At 38.7% G+C, this 18,832-nt stretch overlaps 3 protein-coding genes across 3 annotated transcripts; 2 read left to right on the top strand and 1 right to left on the bottom strand.

Annotated features, from left to right (window-relative positions):
- Window positions 1–230: 230 nt before the first annotated feature.
- Window positions 231–7,219, top strand: qrich1 (glutamine-rich 1). The gene is made up of 12 exons (XM_030133347.1): window positions 231–691; window positions 1,440–1,699; window positions 1,799–1,873; window positions 2,119–2,256; window positions 2,431–3,222; window positions 3,384–3,543; window positions 4,150–4,304; window positions 4,381–4,495; window positions 4,574–4,682; window positions 4,786–4,937; window positions 5,933–6,023; window positions 6,129–7,219. The coding sequence occupies exons 2-12, from the start codon at window positions 1,451–1,453 to the stop codon at window positions 6,316–6,318; spliced, it is 2,226 nt and encodes a 741-aa protein (XP_029989207.1). The 5' UTR covers window positions 231–691; window positions 1,440–1,450; the 3' UTR covers window positions 6,319–7,219.
- A 203-nt stretch (window positions 7,220–7,422) lies between these two features.
- On the bottom strand, window positions 7,423–10,404 carry rpusd4 (RNA pseudouridine synthase D4). Its single transcript, XM_030133367.1, has 6 exons — window positions 9,927–10,404; window positions 9,451–9,658; window positions 9,248–9,341; window positions 8,756–8,906; window positions 8,570–8,667; window positions 7,423–7,650 (listed from the first exon to the last, which is right to left on the bottom strand). The coding sequence occupies exons 1-6, from the start codon at window positions 10,333–10,335 to the stop codon at window positions 7,450–7,452; spliced, it is 1,161 nt and encodes a 386-aa protein (XP_029989227.1). The 5' UTR covers window positions 10,336–10,404; the 3' UTR covers window positions 7,423–7,449.
- Window positions 10,405–10,864: 460 nt separating this feature from the next.
- LOC115418852 (WD repeat-containing protein 82-like) lies at window positions 10,865–18,147 on the top strand. Its single transcript, XM_030133374.1, has 9 exons — window positions 10,865–11,242; window positions 11,337–11,437; window positions 11,553–11,619; window positions 13,375–13,474; window positions 15,626–15,742; window positions 17,139–17,294; window positions 17,392–17,461; window positions 17,552–17,694; window positions 17,787–18,147. Exons 1-9 carry the CDS (start codon window positions 11,082–11,084, stop codon window positions 17,814–17,816), a joined length of 945 nt encoding a protein of 314 aa, XP_029989234.1. The 5' UTR covers window positions 10,865–11,081; the 3' UTR covers window positions 17,817–18,147.
- Window positions 18,148–18,832: the final 685 nt, after the last annotated feature.

Here is an 18,832-nt window from a genome sequence, read left to right as displayed (position 1 = left end):
ATATATATATATATATATATATATATGGACTATGCAGTATATACATATTCTACATATACATATACCCCAGTGTTCATCTGAATGGTTATAGTGAAGTTTCCTGTCCCATTTTATCCCGAACATAATGATAACTTTATAAAATGTGATTTATACTGGGCTGTGATTTGGAGTGTGATTTGGGCAGCCGGCGTGTTGATATTTCCTTTCAGATTTAATTCTCGGTTTTGTTCAGCCTCATTCTGTCAGTGTTGGTGTGAGGATGGAGCTGCAGACCTCCGTCGGGCACAGGCTGAGCAAGAATCGTGTCGTTTTTCGGGGCCTACTTCCGTCATTTTGTATCTCCCTGGATAAAAACAATACACCTGATAGCATGGGTCGTTGTGTTGTGTAGCCTGTATTTACCTTGTTGGATATACAAATCTGCGCTTTGCGGTATTTATGAAACTTATTTTAACCGGAGAGCTGCCTGGATCTCCTCCTGAAATAAGCAGACGTCAGAGAGCTCGGCTGTTCGCTGCTGCTACATTTTATTGCAAACTAATCACAGCATATTTTGCGGGATTATACTGCTGCTACACACGCTATGTAGCGAAGTGACTGGCATCCTGGTGGTAACTGCTAGACGTTTATCGGCTTTTTAGTTTTAAACACCGTGCCTTGGCGGAAAGGAGAGGATTTCGTTTTATTTAAGGTAGCATGACAGGATCCAGAGCTACAGAGCTAGCTAGCTAACATTAGCATAGTGGTTAGCTAGCTTGCAATGAATGGACTGTTGCTTTGATATTTGTTGCTCTCAAGTGAAATTGTGTGGTTACATGTCTTTAATTTACGCTAGAAGCCTCAATACTAAACAGCGATGTCATGCACAATAAGTGCTGATTTGTCGACCAACAACCCATATGGGTTGCAACGAAACTGTGTCTTGCTAACATAGTATGCTAACCTAGCTTGCTAACAATTATAATGTCACGTTAGGCACTATTTTTAGCTAATTGTGCGCTGCCAGGGATACCATAAATAGTTCCCTGATGAGTAACACTGTAAATATTTAATTGAAACTCTGTTATGTTTATAATTTGTGGATTAATTTTACAATTTATCTGTGAATAGAGTATAAGAAGTTGATTAAATCTTGGCACAGTCATTGCACTACCAGCCAAAAGGACTTTGTTCCCTGTGTTTACCATGCCAACTCTACACCCACTTCTTAACTAGCAGGAATTTAAATTGCACGTTTAATTAATAATTACTGATCTTTTCACAAACGCTGATGCGGCTGTAAACAAAGGTGCTATTTGATAGAACATTGCACAATAGACAAGTCTTCAAGTAAAATTACAAATATATTTTACTATATACTTAACTACATAAATACTGCAGGCTGTCATAGATCTTCAGCTACATTTTCAGTGTTACAAACCACGGTCTCATCCATCTAGGTGAAGCAAAGATGAATGAGCAGGAGAGTGGAGTAGTCTCCTTTGATGAATATGTGCGGCAGAAGGCCCGCACTGTGCCTCAGCACAGGATGAAGGAGTTCCTGGAGTCTCTTGCAAAGGGCCCAGAGGTGCTGCAGGAGTTCAGCCAGCAGGAAGGAGCTGCAACCACCACTGCCATGGTGTACCAACAGCAAGGCACCAACTGTATCTACACAGACAGCACAGAGGTGGCTGGTTCTCTGTTAGAGCTGGCTTGTCCGGTAAGAGCAAGTTACTTATCATATGGTTGATGTTGAATTGTGTTAACTGGTATCCTTCATATTCATGTCTGGCACATTTACATATATGGTTTCTAACAGGTACAGGTGACGTCAGCTGAGATCTCACCCCAGCTGTCTTTACACCAAGGGTCAGAACAGCAGCTTCAAGTGCAGGTCTGTGTTGATGCTGGTGACGCTTGAGAGAAATGTCTGATCAATCATAGAATTTTAAAAAGTCAAACCCCTTTGTGGAAATGTGCAAAAAATCTAATAAGACTGCAAGATTCACATCTTACCCTTTCTGATTAATCTATTCCCATAATTTAATGGACTCCTCCTTGGCCTATGTGTTTGCCTTCCACCAATTGCTTTGCGCAATTCCGGAAGGTTTTTATTTTTACTCCTTACCTCTGTGCCAGGTTCAGATCCAGGGACAGCAGGGCCAGACAGTGGGCCAGGTTCTTCAGGTGGCCTCCCCCTCTCAGCAAGATCTGCAGGGAATCTCCACAGCCCAGCTCATCCAGCATGGAGAGCTCACAGAGGAGCAGCAACAACAGGTACTGTCCCTATTAAATTAAATTAAAGGAAAAATATGTAGGATTTTTAAATAGAGTAGAGAGGTGATGTTTGAATGACTTGTTTTCAAACACATCTGAGAAATATAACATGCCTTTAATCACCCATAGCAGCCACTACTGTTGCTTTGGCACTAACCAGTCTGCGTTTCACAGATACAGGCACAGCTGGTTGCAGCTGTAGCTGGGGGACAACAAATCCAACTGTCAAGTGGCCAACAAATCCAGCAGATTCAGCTGCCAGGGGGCCAACACATTCAGCTTCAGCCTGGCCAACAAATTCAGCTACCCTGTGGGCAGCAGATTCAGTTACAAAGTGGCCAACAAATCCAAATCCAGACCATAGAGGATACTCCTAGGGAGGGAGATCGGAGGTCCAACACTGTGTCAACCGTTCTACAACCTGCCAAAAAGCGCAAGGTGGATGTCCCTGTAGCTGTGTCTTATGCTGTTCCACAGGGTCAACAAGTGGCCACAGTTCTAGCCATCCCTCAAGGGCAGCAGCAGAGTTATGTGTCACTACGTCCAGATTTGCTCACTGTTGACAGTGCTCAGCTGTACAGCACTACTGGTACAATTACAGGTCCTACAGGGGAAACCTGGACCATCCCTGTGTACTCCACTCCACAGCAGCAGGGTGTAACCCACATCGCCATACCACAGGAGTCGTACAACACAGTGCAGGTTGCCACCACCAATGGAAAGGACAAAGTGTCCTCCAATTCCTCATCAAGGTCTGCAGATGGGCAGTCAGCATCTGCTGGAACACAGGAGGAAATAGTGCAGACACTGTTCCCAGCACAGTTTATGAACGGGAACATTCACATCCCTGTGGCCGTGCAGACTGTAGGAGGGACATACAACTCCACACAGTCAGTCCACATATGGGATCCAAATCAGCAGCAGAGCCAAGGTGAAGAGGGACAAGAACAGCAGCTCCACCTGCAGGTTAGAGCACACTTTTTAATAATGATCCTGAAGACCTTCAGCTTGTCCAGTGCTTTGTATCTCATTTTCACTGCAGTGTGTGTAAAAATGCATAAATGTATAACACAAGTTGAGCCTCCTGAAAGCAATAGTTTTGCAATTATTGTTTTGATCTTATACAGGGTCAAGTTGAGGCAGAGGCTCAAGCTGAGCCCCCTTCAGAGATTCTGGTTCCAGTCTGTCTAAAGCCAGAGGAGGGCCTTGAGGTCTGGCGTCTTTGGGTGAAGCGAAAAAATGCAGACCTAGTCAAGCAAGAAAGTACAAAACTTGCGCCTATTGGACGTGAGTCAACTCATAATTATTTCAGCAGGCATTAGTATTTAAGTTTGCCAAAATAGTAATGTGTTTATAAAGCTGCAGTTGCATCATAAACACTGCCTGTGTCTTTAATGTAAATAGTTAATTACATTTTTTCCCCTGCGGTGTTTTTTGGTCATGTACTGTTGGTGTTTCCTTAATAACACAATTTAAACTAGTACATAACTCATCTGAAGTCCATTTTCCAGAAGAGTTGGAAATGTAAATACTGTTATTGGGCAACATTTATTTTGTTGTCTCTACATCCATCTAATGTATATGATAGACTGTATATTACATTTTTATAAACTGTTTAAAAGGCCATTCTCAGCCAGTGGGTGTCTATTTTTTCTCACCACAGTCATTTAAGTGTGTTGCCAATATCTGCTAGGTAGCATTCTCTCTGATTTACACACAAAATGAATCAGTTCCTCAATCAGAAAATAAAAATGGATGTATGAACAAAAATATAAAACACTGAAAACTTCCTTTTCTTGTACTTTCTCTAAAGAAAACATACACATAATACTCAAACTATGGTATTGTGCTGTTGTCTGCTTAATAGCTTATTATATTCCTGTCTACATCCAGGTCGTCAGCCTCTGCGTTTTCAAGAAGACCTGGTGTCCAGTGCAGTAGCTGAGCTAAACTTGGGTCTTTCCCTGATGACTCAGGAGGCACGGGGAGCAGAGGAAGAACAGTTTGCACCTGATGTTCTTTATTATGTCTTCTTATGTATACAAAAGGTTAGTATCTACATGTTGCAACCCAAAGACTGTGTACTTTGCCCTAAAAGATTTTTACATCTGTTTCTTTTCATAGTATCTTTCTGAAAATGGGCGTGTGGATGATATTTTCTCTGATCCATATTACACACGTTTCTGTGAGAGTTTACACAAAATCCTGGATGGTTGGAAACCCAGTGTCCATCCTTTAGGTAAGTAAGACTCCCCCTTACAGTTGTGTTCAGACTTTTTAAAACGTAGTTATTAATTATTACATGTCATGTTCTTAGGTTACATCATACCAAGTCATGTGACAGAGGAGATGCTGTGGGAGTGTAAGCAGCTTGGTGCACATTCACCAGCTACATTGCTCACGACTCTAATGTACTTCAACACTAAGTGAGTCACACCCTTTTAACATTGAATGGCTTAAATACAGTCTCTTGTGTAATTATGTTTGCATGCTAATGACACTGACCTGTAAAATGTATCTTTATGGCAGGTATTTCCGCCTACTAACAGCTGAACAGCACATGAAAGTAGCTTTCTCTAAGGTCCTAAGACACACAAGGAAGAACCCAGCTAATATCAAGGACAAAGCAACCAGTATCCGTCTTCTTAAGGGACAAGGGCCACACAGTGGTGGACAAAAAGGTGATCAAAACTGTTTTAAAAACCTCATTTTAAAGGGGTTACATAATTTGAAGTGGGGTTGTATTAAGTATTTATTGACAGCCAGTGTATTATGCACAGTGCCTCACAGGAAGCACAAGAGTAAAGGGTACAGGAGTTAGTGATCTACTTTTGGGCAGGGCTAGAAGCACAAAACTATATTTTAGCCATCTACAAAATCCATATCACCCCAAGTGTAAGCTATACTTTGAGATTTTTCACCGTTTATGTTGACACACAACCCTTTCCAGCAGAGAACTGAAGCCGTTGTATTGGTCACCTCAAAGCCACAAAATATCCTTGACAGAAGCTGCATTTTTAGTCGTAGGTACAAGATATCTCAATTGCCTAATTTGTGCCACTGAGAGACTTTGGTGTTTTAACACAATGGTTTGATTAGGGCGAGCTAACTAAGCCATGAAGGCAGCAGGACACCAGCCATTCTGGTGTTTTGTGAGCTTAAAAAAAGTCTTAAGATAACGTTCACTTGGCTGTTTTCTTGTTGGTTGGGTGGCTAAAATAAAGTTTTTGTTTCATTTTTTTTGCCTCTGTTGTGGTAGTCTGGCTCACAGGATGATGTCCTCTTCTGATATGTCATTTGATATCCATTTCAGTCAGGATTCTCTTCCCTTTGTGTATTGCTGCAACTTAAATTTTGATTAAGGCACACTTTTTTATGTGACACTCTTTAGCAGAGATTTAACTCACTGCCCCATCAAAACAGCTTCTTTTCCAACCCTATTTTGTAAAGACACTACTGCTCCATCCTGCACTTAACCCCACCCAAGACAAGTATGCTTTGTTACAAACTAGCCATACAGCCCACATAATTTTTTTTACCCCATTCTGGAATGATGGTGCTGAATGGTGATAGATTTATCTCTGCTTAGAAAATCTGATCTAAATCTTTAAAAGCTTGCTCTAAAATTATCCCCAGCAGAAACATACTGACAGGCCTGTTGTGATTCATGTTACAGGAACCGATGACATGTATGAAGAGCAGGTGGAGGATCCTGAGAACCCTCTGCGTTGTCCCATCAAACTTTATGATTTTTATCTCTTCAAATGGTAAGGGGCAGTTTATTCCACACGTGTCCTGTATTTTGGTAATAATACTCCAATCAACCTTAAGTATATGATGAAAACAGTAATCTTCCCCTCCTCCTTTCCCAGTCCTCAAAGCGTTAAAGGCCGTAATGATGCGTACTACATGACTCCAGAGCCCGTCGTTGCACCCAACAGTCCCATGTGGTACTCGTCTCAGCCCCTCACGAGTCAGCAAGTGGAGCAAATGCTGGCTCGCATCATCGTGGTCCAAGAGATCCAGGAGTTATTCAGCGCTTGTCCAGAGGATGTGAGCTAAGATGAGAGCGCTGACTGGACTCATGGGAACTCAACTCACTGAATGTTGACTATGCAGTAGCCATCCTGTTTCAATAAACCTCACCGGCAATCTCAACACAAATGGAGCACCTTCTGATACAGTCCTAGAGTGTTTCTGAAAGCACTTGATAAATTCAGACTTTTTTTTTTTTTACATCTGTTTTCAGCTGAAGCAATGGACTGTTCTTAACTACCTTTTGCCTCTGAAACCTTTGAACTAGTGAGTAAGCAACTTTTTAGTCTCATCCTTGATGGTTCATGATTGACCTCAGGGCCTGCTGCTCTCTACACTGATCAGAGGTGGTAAATATTTTCTGTAAAAGTCAGTCTTATCAGTATGATGTGAGGATATTTAACCCTTCGTTCCTTAACCTTACAGACCATTAACATGTCTTATTTCCCTTCAAGGTCCCACTATGATACATCTTAATGTTCACTGTCAGGGACCAGCACTCACTTTTTTGTAAACGGACTGCATATTGGATCACATATTGATATGTTCAAAGCTGAAAAACTTGTGCCTGTTTTCAAAAGCGAGCTCATAATTTATGCTTGTGGATTGTTGAGTGTTTAACAAAGGTTAAAACTCAAATATTCACAAGGACAAGTGCTATATTATAGTCATTCAGGAGATTGGAAACACTTTTCTCAGGTTAACGTTAGTGAGTCGAACACCCACCAAGGACATTTGCCAACTTGGTCCTGTATGGATGTATGTAGGTCATTAAACAAAAAATGGAGATGGAAACACTTTGTGTAGATAAGTATTAATCCTTGTATCCTGAGTTAAAGTCAAAAATTACAAGCATTTAGTGCTGTTGTTGCCTACTTTAAATAAGGGTTAAATGTCAGCCCATTAAAATGTACTGATTACACCAACAGACTTGCAGCAAATGAAAAAAAAGTTATTCCTGAGGGGAAACAACTATTGGAAAACAGTTCTGTTTTGTTTCTTATTAAAATACTTTTAGCACTGTATAGTCACATTATTACTTTACCAGTCCTTTAACATCACCTTTTCTGTAGACAATATCTTCAATGTCCCATCTACGTTTTAAGTGATCATAAAAATGCACAGCACAGACATTTCTAACAAAAGGCAGGAAGGTCTTTATTCTTCTTTTTCATCAGGAAACTTTAAATGTAGCTGACTCAAAGTCTGGCTGAAGTACTTTGGCAGGGGAGATGACACATTGATGTCATTTTGACTTGTTCCTGGCAGTGTTAGCTGTCGAGCATGTAAATGAAGAGGAAGATACCGGATCTTACTCTGTTCCAGTCCGAGTCTTCCCAAAACGCGCTCTGGCAATTTCTGTCGATGAGAGTGAAACATTATTAGAAGGTAGAGATATATTATTACATAGAACAACAAAAATTGGATTTGATCTCACACATTCTTTTTGAAACCAACATAGTGAGCTAATTTAACATCTGGACTGTAAAGTAGCTGTGGGAAACAACCCGAGGCAGATTACAAGAAGAAGATTGTACTGTTGAGGCATCAATCACAGTTAACACAACACTTAAGCTTGGGGTACAAATAGTCTATATTTAGAATACACTACATCTCACATTTGGCAGCAGTGTAAATCGAATAAAGGAGCACAGGCTTTCTCACACTCTGATTTAGATCTGAGCTGATTGATGATGGACTGATAAATGTTAGTTCTTGCGGGACTGTCTAAGTAAAACCAGTGTGTCTACAACTTATCAGCAGATCACAGAGGTCATACTGGTTTTGGGAATGTTTAATTAATATGCATGATGGGGAAATGCCAGGCTCAATGTCTTTGTGCTAAAGTACACTACAGAGCAGAATAAGTTTTTACTTCCTCTGCCATCATATAATGCTACTTTTAACTTTTTTTTTTTTTTTGGCAACACATAACACTTCAACATGAGATATGCCTCAGCTTCAAAAGGCATCTAACATTAAGTCTCATTGTTCACTATATGTACCGTGACATACTGTCTAAGCACATACATGTATTTGGTCATAATGGAAGAAAAGCACACACAGGCAGCTATAATGAGCAGTGAATTCTCACTTTGCAGTTAAAAAGGAAGAACACTAATTATACAACTAAGAATCAGCATGAATCTCAGTCAACAACTGTAACATACATATTAGGATCAGTATGTCACTAAGGCAAGGTGAAAAGCTTTCTATATTTAATCCTTCCCATTTTATTTCTCTGTAATCTCTGTTATATAACCTAAACATTTGTTACCTGTGGTGCCAGTTTGCTCCAGTGGGAATATTTATGGTCACCAAGAATGGGGCAAGCCAAAGCAAATGCCAAATGAACCCTCATCTGATGCTTCACTCCTACAAACAAACAAAAGTGCAAAGTCACCTTTAAGATACATTTACCAAACTGATTCCCCACCTGTAAGCAGCATAGTCTTTATTTTACCAGATAATGGCTGAAGCTCCACCAGGCTGCAGCCACTGCTACTGTCCAGAACTCTGTATTTGGTTGCTGCAGACTGGGCTTGTCGATGGGCTCGGACTTTGATTACACTGTCTCCTGTATCATTCATTCTGAAGAGAGGACTTAGAGCCATCTGAAATTGAAAAACATAGTTTAAACTAGAAAAGCACTCAGAGAGCGCAGACCTCTGCCAAGGGAGATCAGTCCCCCCCCCCCGATCACCACCAAAATTTAATAATTTGTTCCTTGTGCCAGTATCAGCATTTCCTGAAATTTTGAGTTATCTTGCATACGGACAGACAGACAAACCAACACTGGCAAAAACATAACCTCCTTGGCAGAGGTAAAAATAAAGACATCAAAAGTTATAAAATGTACATACTGTTGTGACAAATGTACATATATTAACTGATCATTTTTGATTATTCCCATTTGTTGAGCCACTGAAGTGTAAGTCAGAACAGAAGAGGAGACCTTGAAATGAGGCTGAGGACCTGTGACCTCTCTTTCTATAATGGGAATGTCAATCAGTCCTTCAGATGGCACTGGTACACCGACTGTGATGACCCTAACGAAAAACACCAAAAGACATCAAGAGTCACGCTGTTATAGCACCATCAGATAAGACAATCTTTCTCACACACAATCTGTATTTATGTCCACCTGCTGTATCTTACCAGTATGTTCTCCTCACTTGGTTGTTTCTGTGCTGGTTGAGTATCTTCTCCAATGCTTCTTCAGTCCTTGCCAGCAGGAGAGCTCCTGTTGTCTCCTTGTCCAGACTCAGACAGGGGAGAAGCTGAGAGTCAGACTTGACCTTCACCCCATCCATCAGTTTAGAGAGGACAGGAAGTACAGAAGAGATGGATGTGGCTCCAGAGTCATCTGAGAAGACAGCAACAATATTAAATGAAAATGCCTTCATTACCAGTCAGTCATCTACTGAACTGCTTTATCCTCAAGAGGGAAATACTGACAGGCTAACACTAGAGTTCAAAAATTTAACACATTTCAACATAAAAATATGTGTTAAAATATATGAATATGCTCATTACCAGACCTCAGAGGTGGACTCTGAGTAAGTTGAATATTATGGGTAAATTACACTAAGCCTTTGAAATGCTGACAGTCTACCAGTTACAGGACAGTTTACCTCGAACCGGGACACCATAAGGTTTGTTGATAATAACCACATCTTTATCCTGGTAAAGCACGCTTCTTCGGAGATGTTTGGCCAGCACGTTTGGGTGAACATTTTGTAGCTGCTGACTGAACCGTTTCAGCTCCATCACCCTCTTCTGCTGGGCGGACACTGGTGGAGCCTGGGCCCGTGTCTCCGTCCTCTGCTGCTTGATCTTCCGCGCCAGGTCGATCGCTCTGAGCCGGGGTTTGTCCTCTGTGCCGGCGTCCGGGGCATGTCTGGTCCCGGCAGCCTCAAATTGGCTGAAGGGTAGTGATCCCTGAGGACAGAGCCGGCACTTTGTGTGTGTTTTGACCCGAGAAATGATGACGTTCAGGCCGGGGCCCCGGTCACTACAAATTATTCTTCTACAGCTATTCATAATGTCCAAATGTGGAGCTAAATGATCCACACTAGCTTAACTTTAGGAGACGCGTGCTATCATGTCAACTTCCGGTTGACTCTTTCGGAATAACAGCACATAAAAATTATTAAAATATTAATTGCTGTAATTAAAACCAATGAAATGATAATAGAATACAATTATTCAAACGCATAAATAGATTTTTTTTATTGTTAAAGACAGGATTATATGGTGAAATGTAGGTATTTTGGTTTCCATACTTACCAGTCGGTACTAGCCGTTATTATAGAAGTTGTAAAATTACATAAAATATAGTTTTCAAACAAAATTCTGTGACTAAACCACAAAACTAATAATAATAATAAATGATACAATTTATTAATTTTATCTTCTTTAATGTTTCTAAAGTGAGAACTTCCGCACTTGTCGTCATTTCCTACTTTCTTAAGGCAGATGCGTTTGTTTTATGTATCATCTCCTCCCGTTGCATTGAAACGATCTTGTTGTATGTATATTGAAATTCACCGCCCAATTGGCAAGGAATGAATAACAAACCAAACTTACCACAATGGCTCCTAGTTGATTGTTGCATGCTGTGAAAATGCCTGCTTTTTGTTTTGATATTTTTTTGTCTTAAAATGACCATTTTTCCTCTTCGAACACAGAGAAAACAAACATGACTGATCAGCTTCCATAAAAACCAGGAAACTGATGGCGATACCAACTTTTTGTTTTTATGCAGAACCTAATTAAAAAGCTAAAACATGAAGATTACCGACAGCCTATTAAGAAGTTTTAGGGTTGCAAGGACTTATCATGAAAACTCCCATAAAGTGAACTGTGTGGATTTCAGCTCTAATGGAGAAAATGCTGTTTCAAGCAGTGATGACGACTGCATTGTATTATATGACATGCGGGAAGGAAGGTAACTCTTACAATTCTTTCAGGCACGTTATTGCATTAACGTCGCTGTCATTGCGTTTATCTAAATTGAAAGTTTTATTCTTATGTTTCATCAGACCTGCAGGGACCTTATTCAGCAAGAAATATGGAGTAGACCTGATACGCTATACACATGGAGATGCAGAGACTGTGGTTTACAGCTCCAACAAATTAGATGGTATTTAAGTATTTACATTCATCTGTTTGCACAGTGAAAGTTAAAGTATAACGCAAACATATTGTTGTATTTTACGCTACAAAGCTTTGGTAATAAAAATATTTTATGTTCATAGATACCATCAGATATTTGTCCCTCACTGACAATAAGTTCATCAGATATTTCCCAGGTCACACTGCAAGGTGAGTAAAGCCAACCACAAGGATTCGAAGGTATTGTGTATAGACTTTGTAGAAAAGTTGGAACATGGTCTAAAATCAAGCATAATCTAAAATCGGTGATGCTAATTCGCTAGGTTCTTGATTTAACTGAAAACACTACAAAGAAAAGATGATCAGTGTTTTCACTGACCAACTTAATTGTAATTTATTAAAGTAAACTTACTCAGATTTAGATTTTAGATCTTTTTTTACATTTGATTTTACTTGTTCCATTTTTTCTGTAAATGGGGATTTAATCATAGCCATAGAATGAAGTGACATGTAGGAAATGGTTCAGCATCTGGTGTCAATTTGGTGTGAATCGTACAATTTACAATAATCGTAAAATACATTCCGTGTTATTGTCCTAAGGAAAGTTGGACTCTGAATATGCAGTGTCAAATATCAACAACAAACTATCCACATGTACATGTTTGAGAGAAACTATAGCTGTAGGTCCACAAAGTAATGCTGCATGAGTTGTTGTTTTTTTGGTTCTTTTTTTATGTCATTGTGATTTTTATGGATAATATAGTGGTTGTGGTTTGGAGCTATTTGCTTGTTTATCAAGTAAAATACACATTCTTGACTCCTGATAATTTAGACTTTTTTTTTTTTCAACTCAAACATGAAAAGTTAAAAACAATTTTGATATTGTAGTGATTTTTAATTTTCAATGTTTTACACCGAATCCCTCTCTTCTCACTGGTACTGAAAATATCATCATTTTGCAATTGTTTGACTGCACAGGCTCACAGTTTGATTGTATTAATTGTGCAGCTTTAATACTATACTAAGCAGTGAACAGTTTTTCTCATTGTCTTGTTTGGTTCACAACCCATAGATATTTAAAGTACTGTGACACAGGAGGAAACAAACAACAAATTAATTAAAATTTAAGAGGCTGCAATCAGAGAATTCAGTTTTTTTCCTTAAACAATTGCTCAAAGTCAATTATGAATATCCAAAAGAGTTCTTGATTATTTTAATTTCCAACAACTGATCGATTAATCTTAACACTGGACCTTTGTATTGCAACCTTTTGCAGCTACATAATTCCACAGTCTCTTATAATACTGTGCTGTTCTTCTTAATTAAGTCTAAATCATATTTTATAATCAAAATGGTTGTTGGCTTTGCAGCTGGTTACTGTCACTTTATTATGACTGATGCATACATTATGAAAATATAAATTAAAGCTCAATCACTATATGCATTTCAGAGTAGGTGATCTACCAGCCATCTACTGCAAAATGTTGTTAAAATATATGCTTTACCATGGTAGTGTCATAACTATAGACCCAACCTTAGTAATTCTATGAAATTGAGGAGGTCGTCTTCACCCCTGAGCAAAGAATGGGATGAGGAATTGAAGGGTTGTTATGGTTGGAGTAGAGACATTTGACCTGGGCTCCAGGTCTTTGTCAGCCATCTCCAGCTCAACTATAAGAGATTTAGAGAATTTTTTTTAGCCGCTGCTAGAGAGAGGGTCTCACATGCTTAATTGGAATGGTCTCTGACTTTAGATGCTTCATCATTTTTTTGTCTAAAGCATATTCTTAATTTTATCTTAAATTAAATGGAAAAGGTCTAAAATGTTGAAGGTTCAGCAGACATCTAGATCATTTAAGTTTTGTATCTTGACTTTTCTCTTCTTATATTTCTTTATTTTTTTTGTCTTATTATGTTACTGTTTATTGTTTAATAGTGGTTTGTTGCTTGTGTGTTATTTTCCAGGGTAATCGCTCTCTCCATGTCACCAGTGGATGACACATTTATTTCAGGTTCACTGGACAAGACGATCCGGATCTGGGATCTTCGTTCTCCAAACTGTCAAGTGAGTGGACAGAATCTCTGTCACATTTATGTAACACAAATGCAAATCGTAACTCTTAGCACTTAAAACACACTGAATAAATCCATGCACATTATATACTGAACAAAAATATAAACGCACCACTTTTGTTTTTGCTCCCATTTTTCATGAGCTGAACTCAAAGATGTAAAACTTTTTCTGTGTACACACAAGGTTTATTTCTCTCAGATATTGTTCACAAATCTGTCTAAATTTGTGTTAGTGAACACTTCTTCTTTGCTGAGATAATCCATCCACCTCACAGGTGTGGCATATGAAGATGCTGATTAGACAGCAGGATTTTTGCACAGGTGTGCCTTAGGCTGGCCACAATAAAAGGCCACTCCAAAATGTGCAGTTTTATCACACAGCACGATACCACAGATGTCACAAATTTTGAGGGAATATGCAATTGGCATGCTGACTTCAGGAATCTCCACCAGAGCTTTTGCCTGTGAATTGAATGTTCATTTCTCTACCATAAGACATCTCCAAAGCTGTTTCAGAGAATTCATGAAGAAGACTGTGCGAGGAAAATGGTGGTCACACCAAATACTGACTGGTTTTCTGACCCCCCTGGACCACCCAATACAGTAAAACTGCACATTTTAGAGTGGCCTTTTATTGTGGCCAGCCTAAGTCACACCTGTGCAATAATCCTGCTGTCTAATCAGCATCTTGATATGCCACACCTGTGAGGTGGATGGATCATCTCAGCAAAGGACAAAGGAGAAGTGCTCACTAACAGATTTAGACAAATTTATGAACAATATTTGAGAGAAATAGGCCTTTTGTGTACATAGAAAAAGTTTTAGATCTTTGAGTTCAGCTCATGAAAAATGGGAGCAAAAACAAAAGTGGTGCGTTTATATTTTTGTTCAGTGTAGTTTTCAATATCCATGGGCAACATGGCTGCTTCTTTCTCTGTGGCCACTTGATGTCACCAGACCTGCCACAGCTTCTCAAACTTAAAACAGCAACGACATATGTGAGTTTATTTTAGTAACAAAATCTGAATCTCACACATCCTGGTAGGTCTGGAAAAAAACACTGTTATGATAATAATTGAATCAAAAACTGAAGTATTATGTGAAATATTTTAACATGAAATTAGGAGTGCTGCTCTAGTCAGTCCAAACAATATGAATAACAACCCAGTATGTCAGAAAATAGAATTACAAAAGAAAGGTAAAATAAGAAAATAGAATATAAAATTACCAAAAGTAAAATTAGAATAGAACTAAAGTAGAATAAAATAAAAATAGACATATAATGTGAATTGACACAATATGTACAATATTAACAGTATATATATCTTTGAATATTAATTTTATGTATATCTCAACATTAACAGTATTAACAGTTAGGTAAATTCATGAAAGTCTACTAAAATATTGCATTTGTATCTGAATAAATATTGAATAAAATATTGCATTGTTTCTGTAAGAACAGAGGATTATTGCACAGTACTTATTGCACATATTTCATATTTTGCAGGGCTATTGCACTTTATTGGAAGTGATTGCATGAGGATGAATTGAGGGAAGTGACTGTACAGAAAAAACACAAGAGTTTTTACTTATTGCGGTTGAGTGTGATGACAGCTCTTGGGAAGAAACTGTCCTTGAATCTATTTGTCCTTGTTCTGAGGGACCTGTAGTGTCTGCCAGATGGCAACAGGTCCGACAGATGGTGACTGGGGTGGGCTATGTCTTTGATGATGTTGCTAGCTCTGTAGTGTTAGCAAGAGCTAGCAATGTCCTCCAGGCTGGGCAGAGGGCAGCTAGAGATCTATTGGGTGGTGTTGATCACCCTCTGCAGACCCCTCCTGTCTGCTGCCGTGCTCCTGGCATATCACACTGAGAAGCATATGTCAGGATACTCTGGCTTAGTGGAAAGCCACCAGCAACTTCTCAGGAAGTGAAGTCACTGCTGAGTCTTCTTCACTACTGCAGTTGTGTTTGCAGACTAGGAGAGGTCATCGGCGACGTGGACCCCTAGGAACCTGAATGAGTGGACTCTGTTCCACTGGGTCCCCGTTGATGAAGAGCGGGGCCAGGACTGCACTGTCTTTCCTGAAGTCCATGTTGTCAATTCTGTCTGCTGATGTGTCCTCTGGTGTCTGTGTTTCAGGGTCTGACGAATCCTCTGGGGAAGCCTGTATGCTCATTTGATCCAGATGGGCTGATATTTGCTGCAGGTGTCGAATCACAAGCCATTAAGTTATATGACCTTCGTGCATTTGACAAGGTAGAATTTAGATGAACTCTGTTCATGGTTGTAGGTGTGTGACATTTTCATGGTATGACAGGTTCTCAGAAAATGTCATGGTTGTATTTGTCCACAATCACTGTTATTTTTTTGTTATCAGTTACATCTTCTCTGACAAAACTACTGGTCAGATTCATTTAAAATTTTAAATGTTCCTTCCTTAGAACTATGTCTACAAAGTTTGTTCACAGTTTTTAGAAATTTGGATTTTTGACAAATTTTTGAAATATAAAAAATGTACCTTTACTTATAAAGGGGATGTTTTGATGGCTTATAACATCAAAATTGTTAGAGATATCATATAAGTTACTATTGAGCACTGATAGGATGTCATATATGGACTTTCATTTAATTTAAGTTCTCCTCCAGTGAAAATACCACCCACTTCTATTGGGAGATCGATCTCGTGTTTCCAGACCACAGGACTCTAACATAGCGGCAGAGCCTGAGAACCTCGCAAATTCAAGTTATTGATTCTTGATAAAACATGCTGGTGAGCTACAGGGACACTGGTCCTATTTTTTAAGATGAGTAAATGTACAAGGTGGAGAAGCAAAATTTACAATGAACATTTAGTTGTTTTTTCTCAGCAGGCACTATGTCAGTTGTTTTGAAACCAAACACATATTGATGTCATAATCATACCTAACACTATTATCCATACCTTTTCAGAAACTTTTTCCCATATGAGTAATCAGGAAAGCTAACGTCAAAGAGTGTGTGATTTGCTGAATGCACTTGTCACACCAAAGGAGATTTCAAAAATAGTTGGAGTGTCCATAAAGACTGTTTATAATGTAAAGAAGACAATGACTATGAGCAAAACTATTACGAGAAAGTCTGGAAGATACTATTAAAGAAGAATGGGAGAAGTTGTCACCCAAATGTTTGAGGAACACTTGCGCAAGTTTCAGGAGGCGTGTGAAGGCAGTTATTGAGAAAGAAGGAGGACACACAGAATAAAAACATTTTCTATTATGTAAATTTTCTTGTGGCAAATAAATTCTCATGACTTTCAATAAACTAATTGGTCATACACTGTCTTTCCCTGCCTCAAAATATTGTAAATTTTGCTTCCCCACCCTGTACATGATACAGCAATGGGAAGTTTAAGTGAATACCCCTACCTTCAGCTACAATGGCTGCAAAAACACACAAGTTCCTCATTCCAGTTAGTATTTAATATGTCTGGCCTGGATATTAAAAATTCTTTAAAAGTAGTTAAAATCATTTCTAAAATTAACATGCAACCAGCGCAAAAATGCAGGTGCTGATGTTATAAATTCCTGTTTTTTTTTTAGTTCCTCTAAAATTGAATGAATGAAAAGATTGTTGGTGTTATTTTGTCTCATATATTCAATTTCTCTCTGAAAAGGGTCCATTTACCTCCTTTGAGACGAGGTTTAATCGTGTCTGCGACTGGACTGGACTCAAATTCAGCAACGATGGGAAACAGATTCTCATCTCTACCAATGGAGGGATGATTCGTGTTCTAAATGCCTTCACTGGAGCAGTGATGCACACTTTTTCTGTAAGAGATATACTGTACTAAATCTCAATGATTCATGTGTTATTATTGTATTACTAATTTCCTGTATTTGTTACTTCTTATCTCTGTTTATTTTCAGGGCTACAACAACAGCAAAGGCATATCCCTGGAGGCTTGCTTCACTCCTGACTCACAGTTTGTTATGATTGGTATGTCTACATATCTCAGCTTTCTCAAGTGTCTCTTCGTGTACTGCATGACCTCTGCTGTGACCATGATGACCTGTGTCTTCACTGCAGGCTCAGAGGACGGGAGAGTCCATGTTTGGAGCACAGAGAGTGGAATGAAGGTGGCTGTATTGGATGGGAAACACCCAGGACCCATTAACACTCTGCAGTTCAACCCCCGATACATGACGTTCGCCAGCGCCTGCACTAACATGGTAACATCCTGAAAACATACAACGTCAGCAGCTGCTTGAAAAACCAACAAAACAGTGACCACTCATAATTTTTTCTTTTCTTCTCTCAACAGACGTTTTGGCTTCCTTGTGTCGATGACTAGTAGAGCGACACACCCGGTGTCCTTGTTTAAAAAAAAAAACGAAATTATCATTGTGCAGTGATGTGACAGACCATCATCTATCAAACATTTTCACCAATGATAAGATCTTCAGTCAGACTTTCTATCATGTGGATTAATCTATTTTGTTAAACTTTTAAACAATATTTTTCAATCTTCAAAAGGTTCAGCACAGCTATAACTTCCACATACCTCATGTTTTTAATCTTTTTATATCATATTTACATTTTTATGCTGTTGTTTTATATGTTTTTATGTATTTGCCACTGCAGTTATTGTACATGTAAGAATAAACCGATTCAGGTGAAACTCACAGCAGTGATTTATCTTTTTTTTTTTGGTCAATAATCAAATAATAGTGTGAGAATAATATGATAACAGATGCATGAAATCCTTTAACTTAAATAACTTAAGTTTACTCGTTCACTGAACCAATCTGAACTCACAGGCAGCTTTTATCAGTGTATGTTTTACCTTTATCTGCTTGTTGTCACTGAATTGATAACATATATACACCAGACCAGTTGTTATTATATTATTTTCATTGTTGATAAATATGTAATTATTTGCTTGCTTATTCAGTTAACTGTTTGTTCTATAAAATGTCAGAAATTGGTTAGAACGTATCTCCCAAAACTGAAGATGAGATCCTCTAGTGTGGGTGAACCCTTATATTCTTATATTTTTGGAAATAAATAACTAAAAGTTAAGAAGATTGTTCAAATACTCAAAACTGATTACCCATCACTTATCAGAATAGTTGGTGATTCTTTTAATTGTCAGTAATTGATCAGTTGATTGTTGGAGTTCTGCACTGGTCTACACACAAAGTCTAAATTGTGATGTTTTATGGTGGAAATAATAGCTGTTTCTGGCTGACACTGTATTATTAATGTTAATCAGTCACTTAAAGTTGAATCACTACACACATGTCAAAGTATTTGAACTACCAGCAATCTACTGAGAAGTATAGATAAAATACAGGTTCATGTTGCAGC

Source organism: Sphaeramia orbicularis, chromosome 5, assembly GCF_902148855.1.
Source record: "Sphaeramia orbicularis chromosome 5, fSphaOr1.1, whole genome shotgun sequence".
In the NCBI taxonomy this organism is placed as follows: domain Eukaryota; kingdom Metazoa; phylum Chordata; class Actinopteri; order Kurtiformes; family Apogonidae; genus Sphaeramia; species Sphaeramia orbicularis.
This window is presented reverse-complemented; position numbering and strand designations above follow the sequence as displayed.

Bases quoted from the DNA above. Each gene is read 5' to 3' on its own strand.
- qrich1 (XM_030133347.1), top strand. From the start codon at position 1,451: ATGAATGAGCAGGAGAGTGGAGTAGTCTCCTTTGATGAATATGTGCGG. The intron at 3,223-3,383 runs GTTAGAGCACAC...GATCTTATACAG, and splicing joins AACAGCAGCTCCACCTGCAG to GGTCAAGTTGAGGCAGAGGC. The intron at 6,024-6,128 runs GTAAGGGGCAGT...CTCCTTTCCCAG, and splicing joins GATTTTTATCTCTTCAAATG to TCCTCAAAGCGTTAAAGGCC.
- LOC115418852 (XM_030133374.1), top strand. From the start codon at position 11,082: ATGAAGATTACCGACAGCCTATTAAGAAGTTTTAGGGTTGCAAGGACT. The intron at 15,743-17,138 runs GTAGAATTTAGA...CTCTCTGAAAAG, and splicing joins ACCTTCGTGCATTTGACAAG to GGTCCATTTACCTCCTTTGA. The intron at 17,295-17,391 runs GTAAGAGATATA...GTTTATTTTCAG, and splicing joins CAGTGATGCACACTTTTTCT to GGCTACAACAACAGCAAAGG.
- rpusd4 (XM_030133367.1), bottom strand. From the start codon at position 10,335: ATGAATAGCTGTAGAAGAATAATTTGTAGTGACCGGGGCCCCGGCCTG. The intron at 9,659-9,926 runs GTAAACTGTCCT...CTGTCTTCTCAG, and splicing joins TTATGGTGTCCCGGTTCGAG to ATGACTCTGGAGCCACATCC. The intron at 8,668-8,755 runs GTAAAATAAAGA...GTTTGTTTGTAG, and splicing joins GGAGCTTCAGCCATTATCTG to GAGTGAAGCATCAGATGAGG.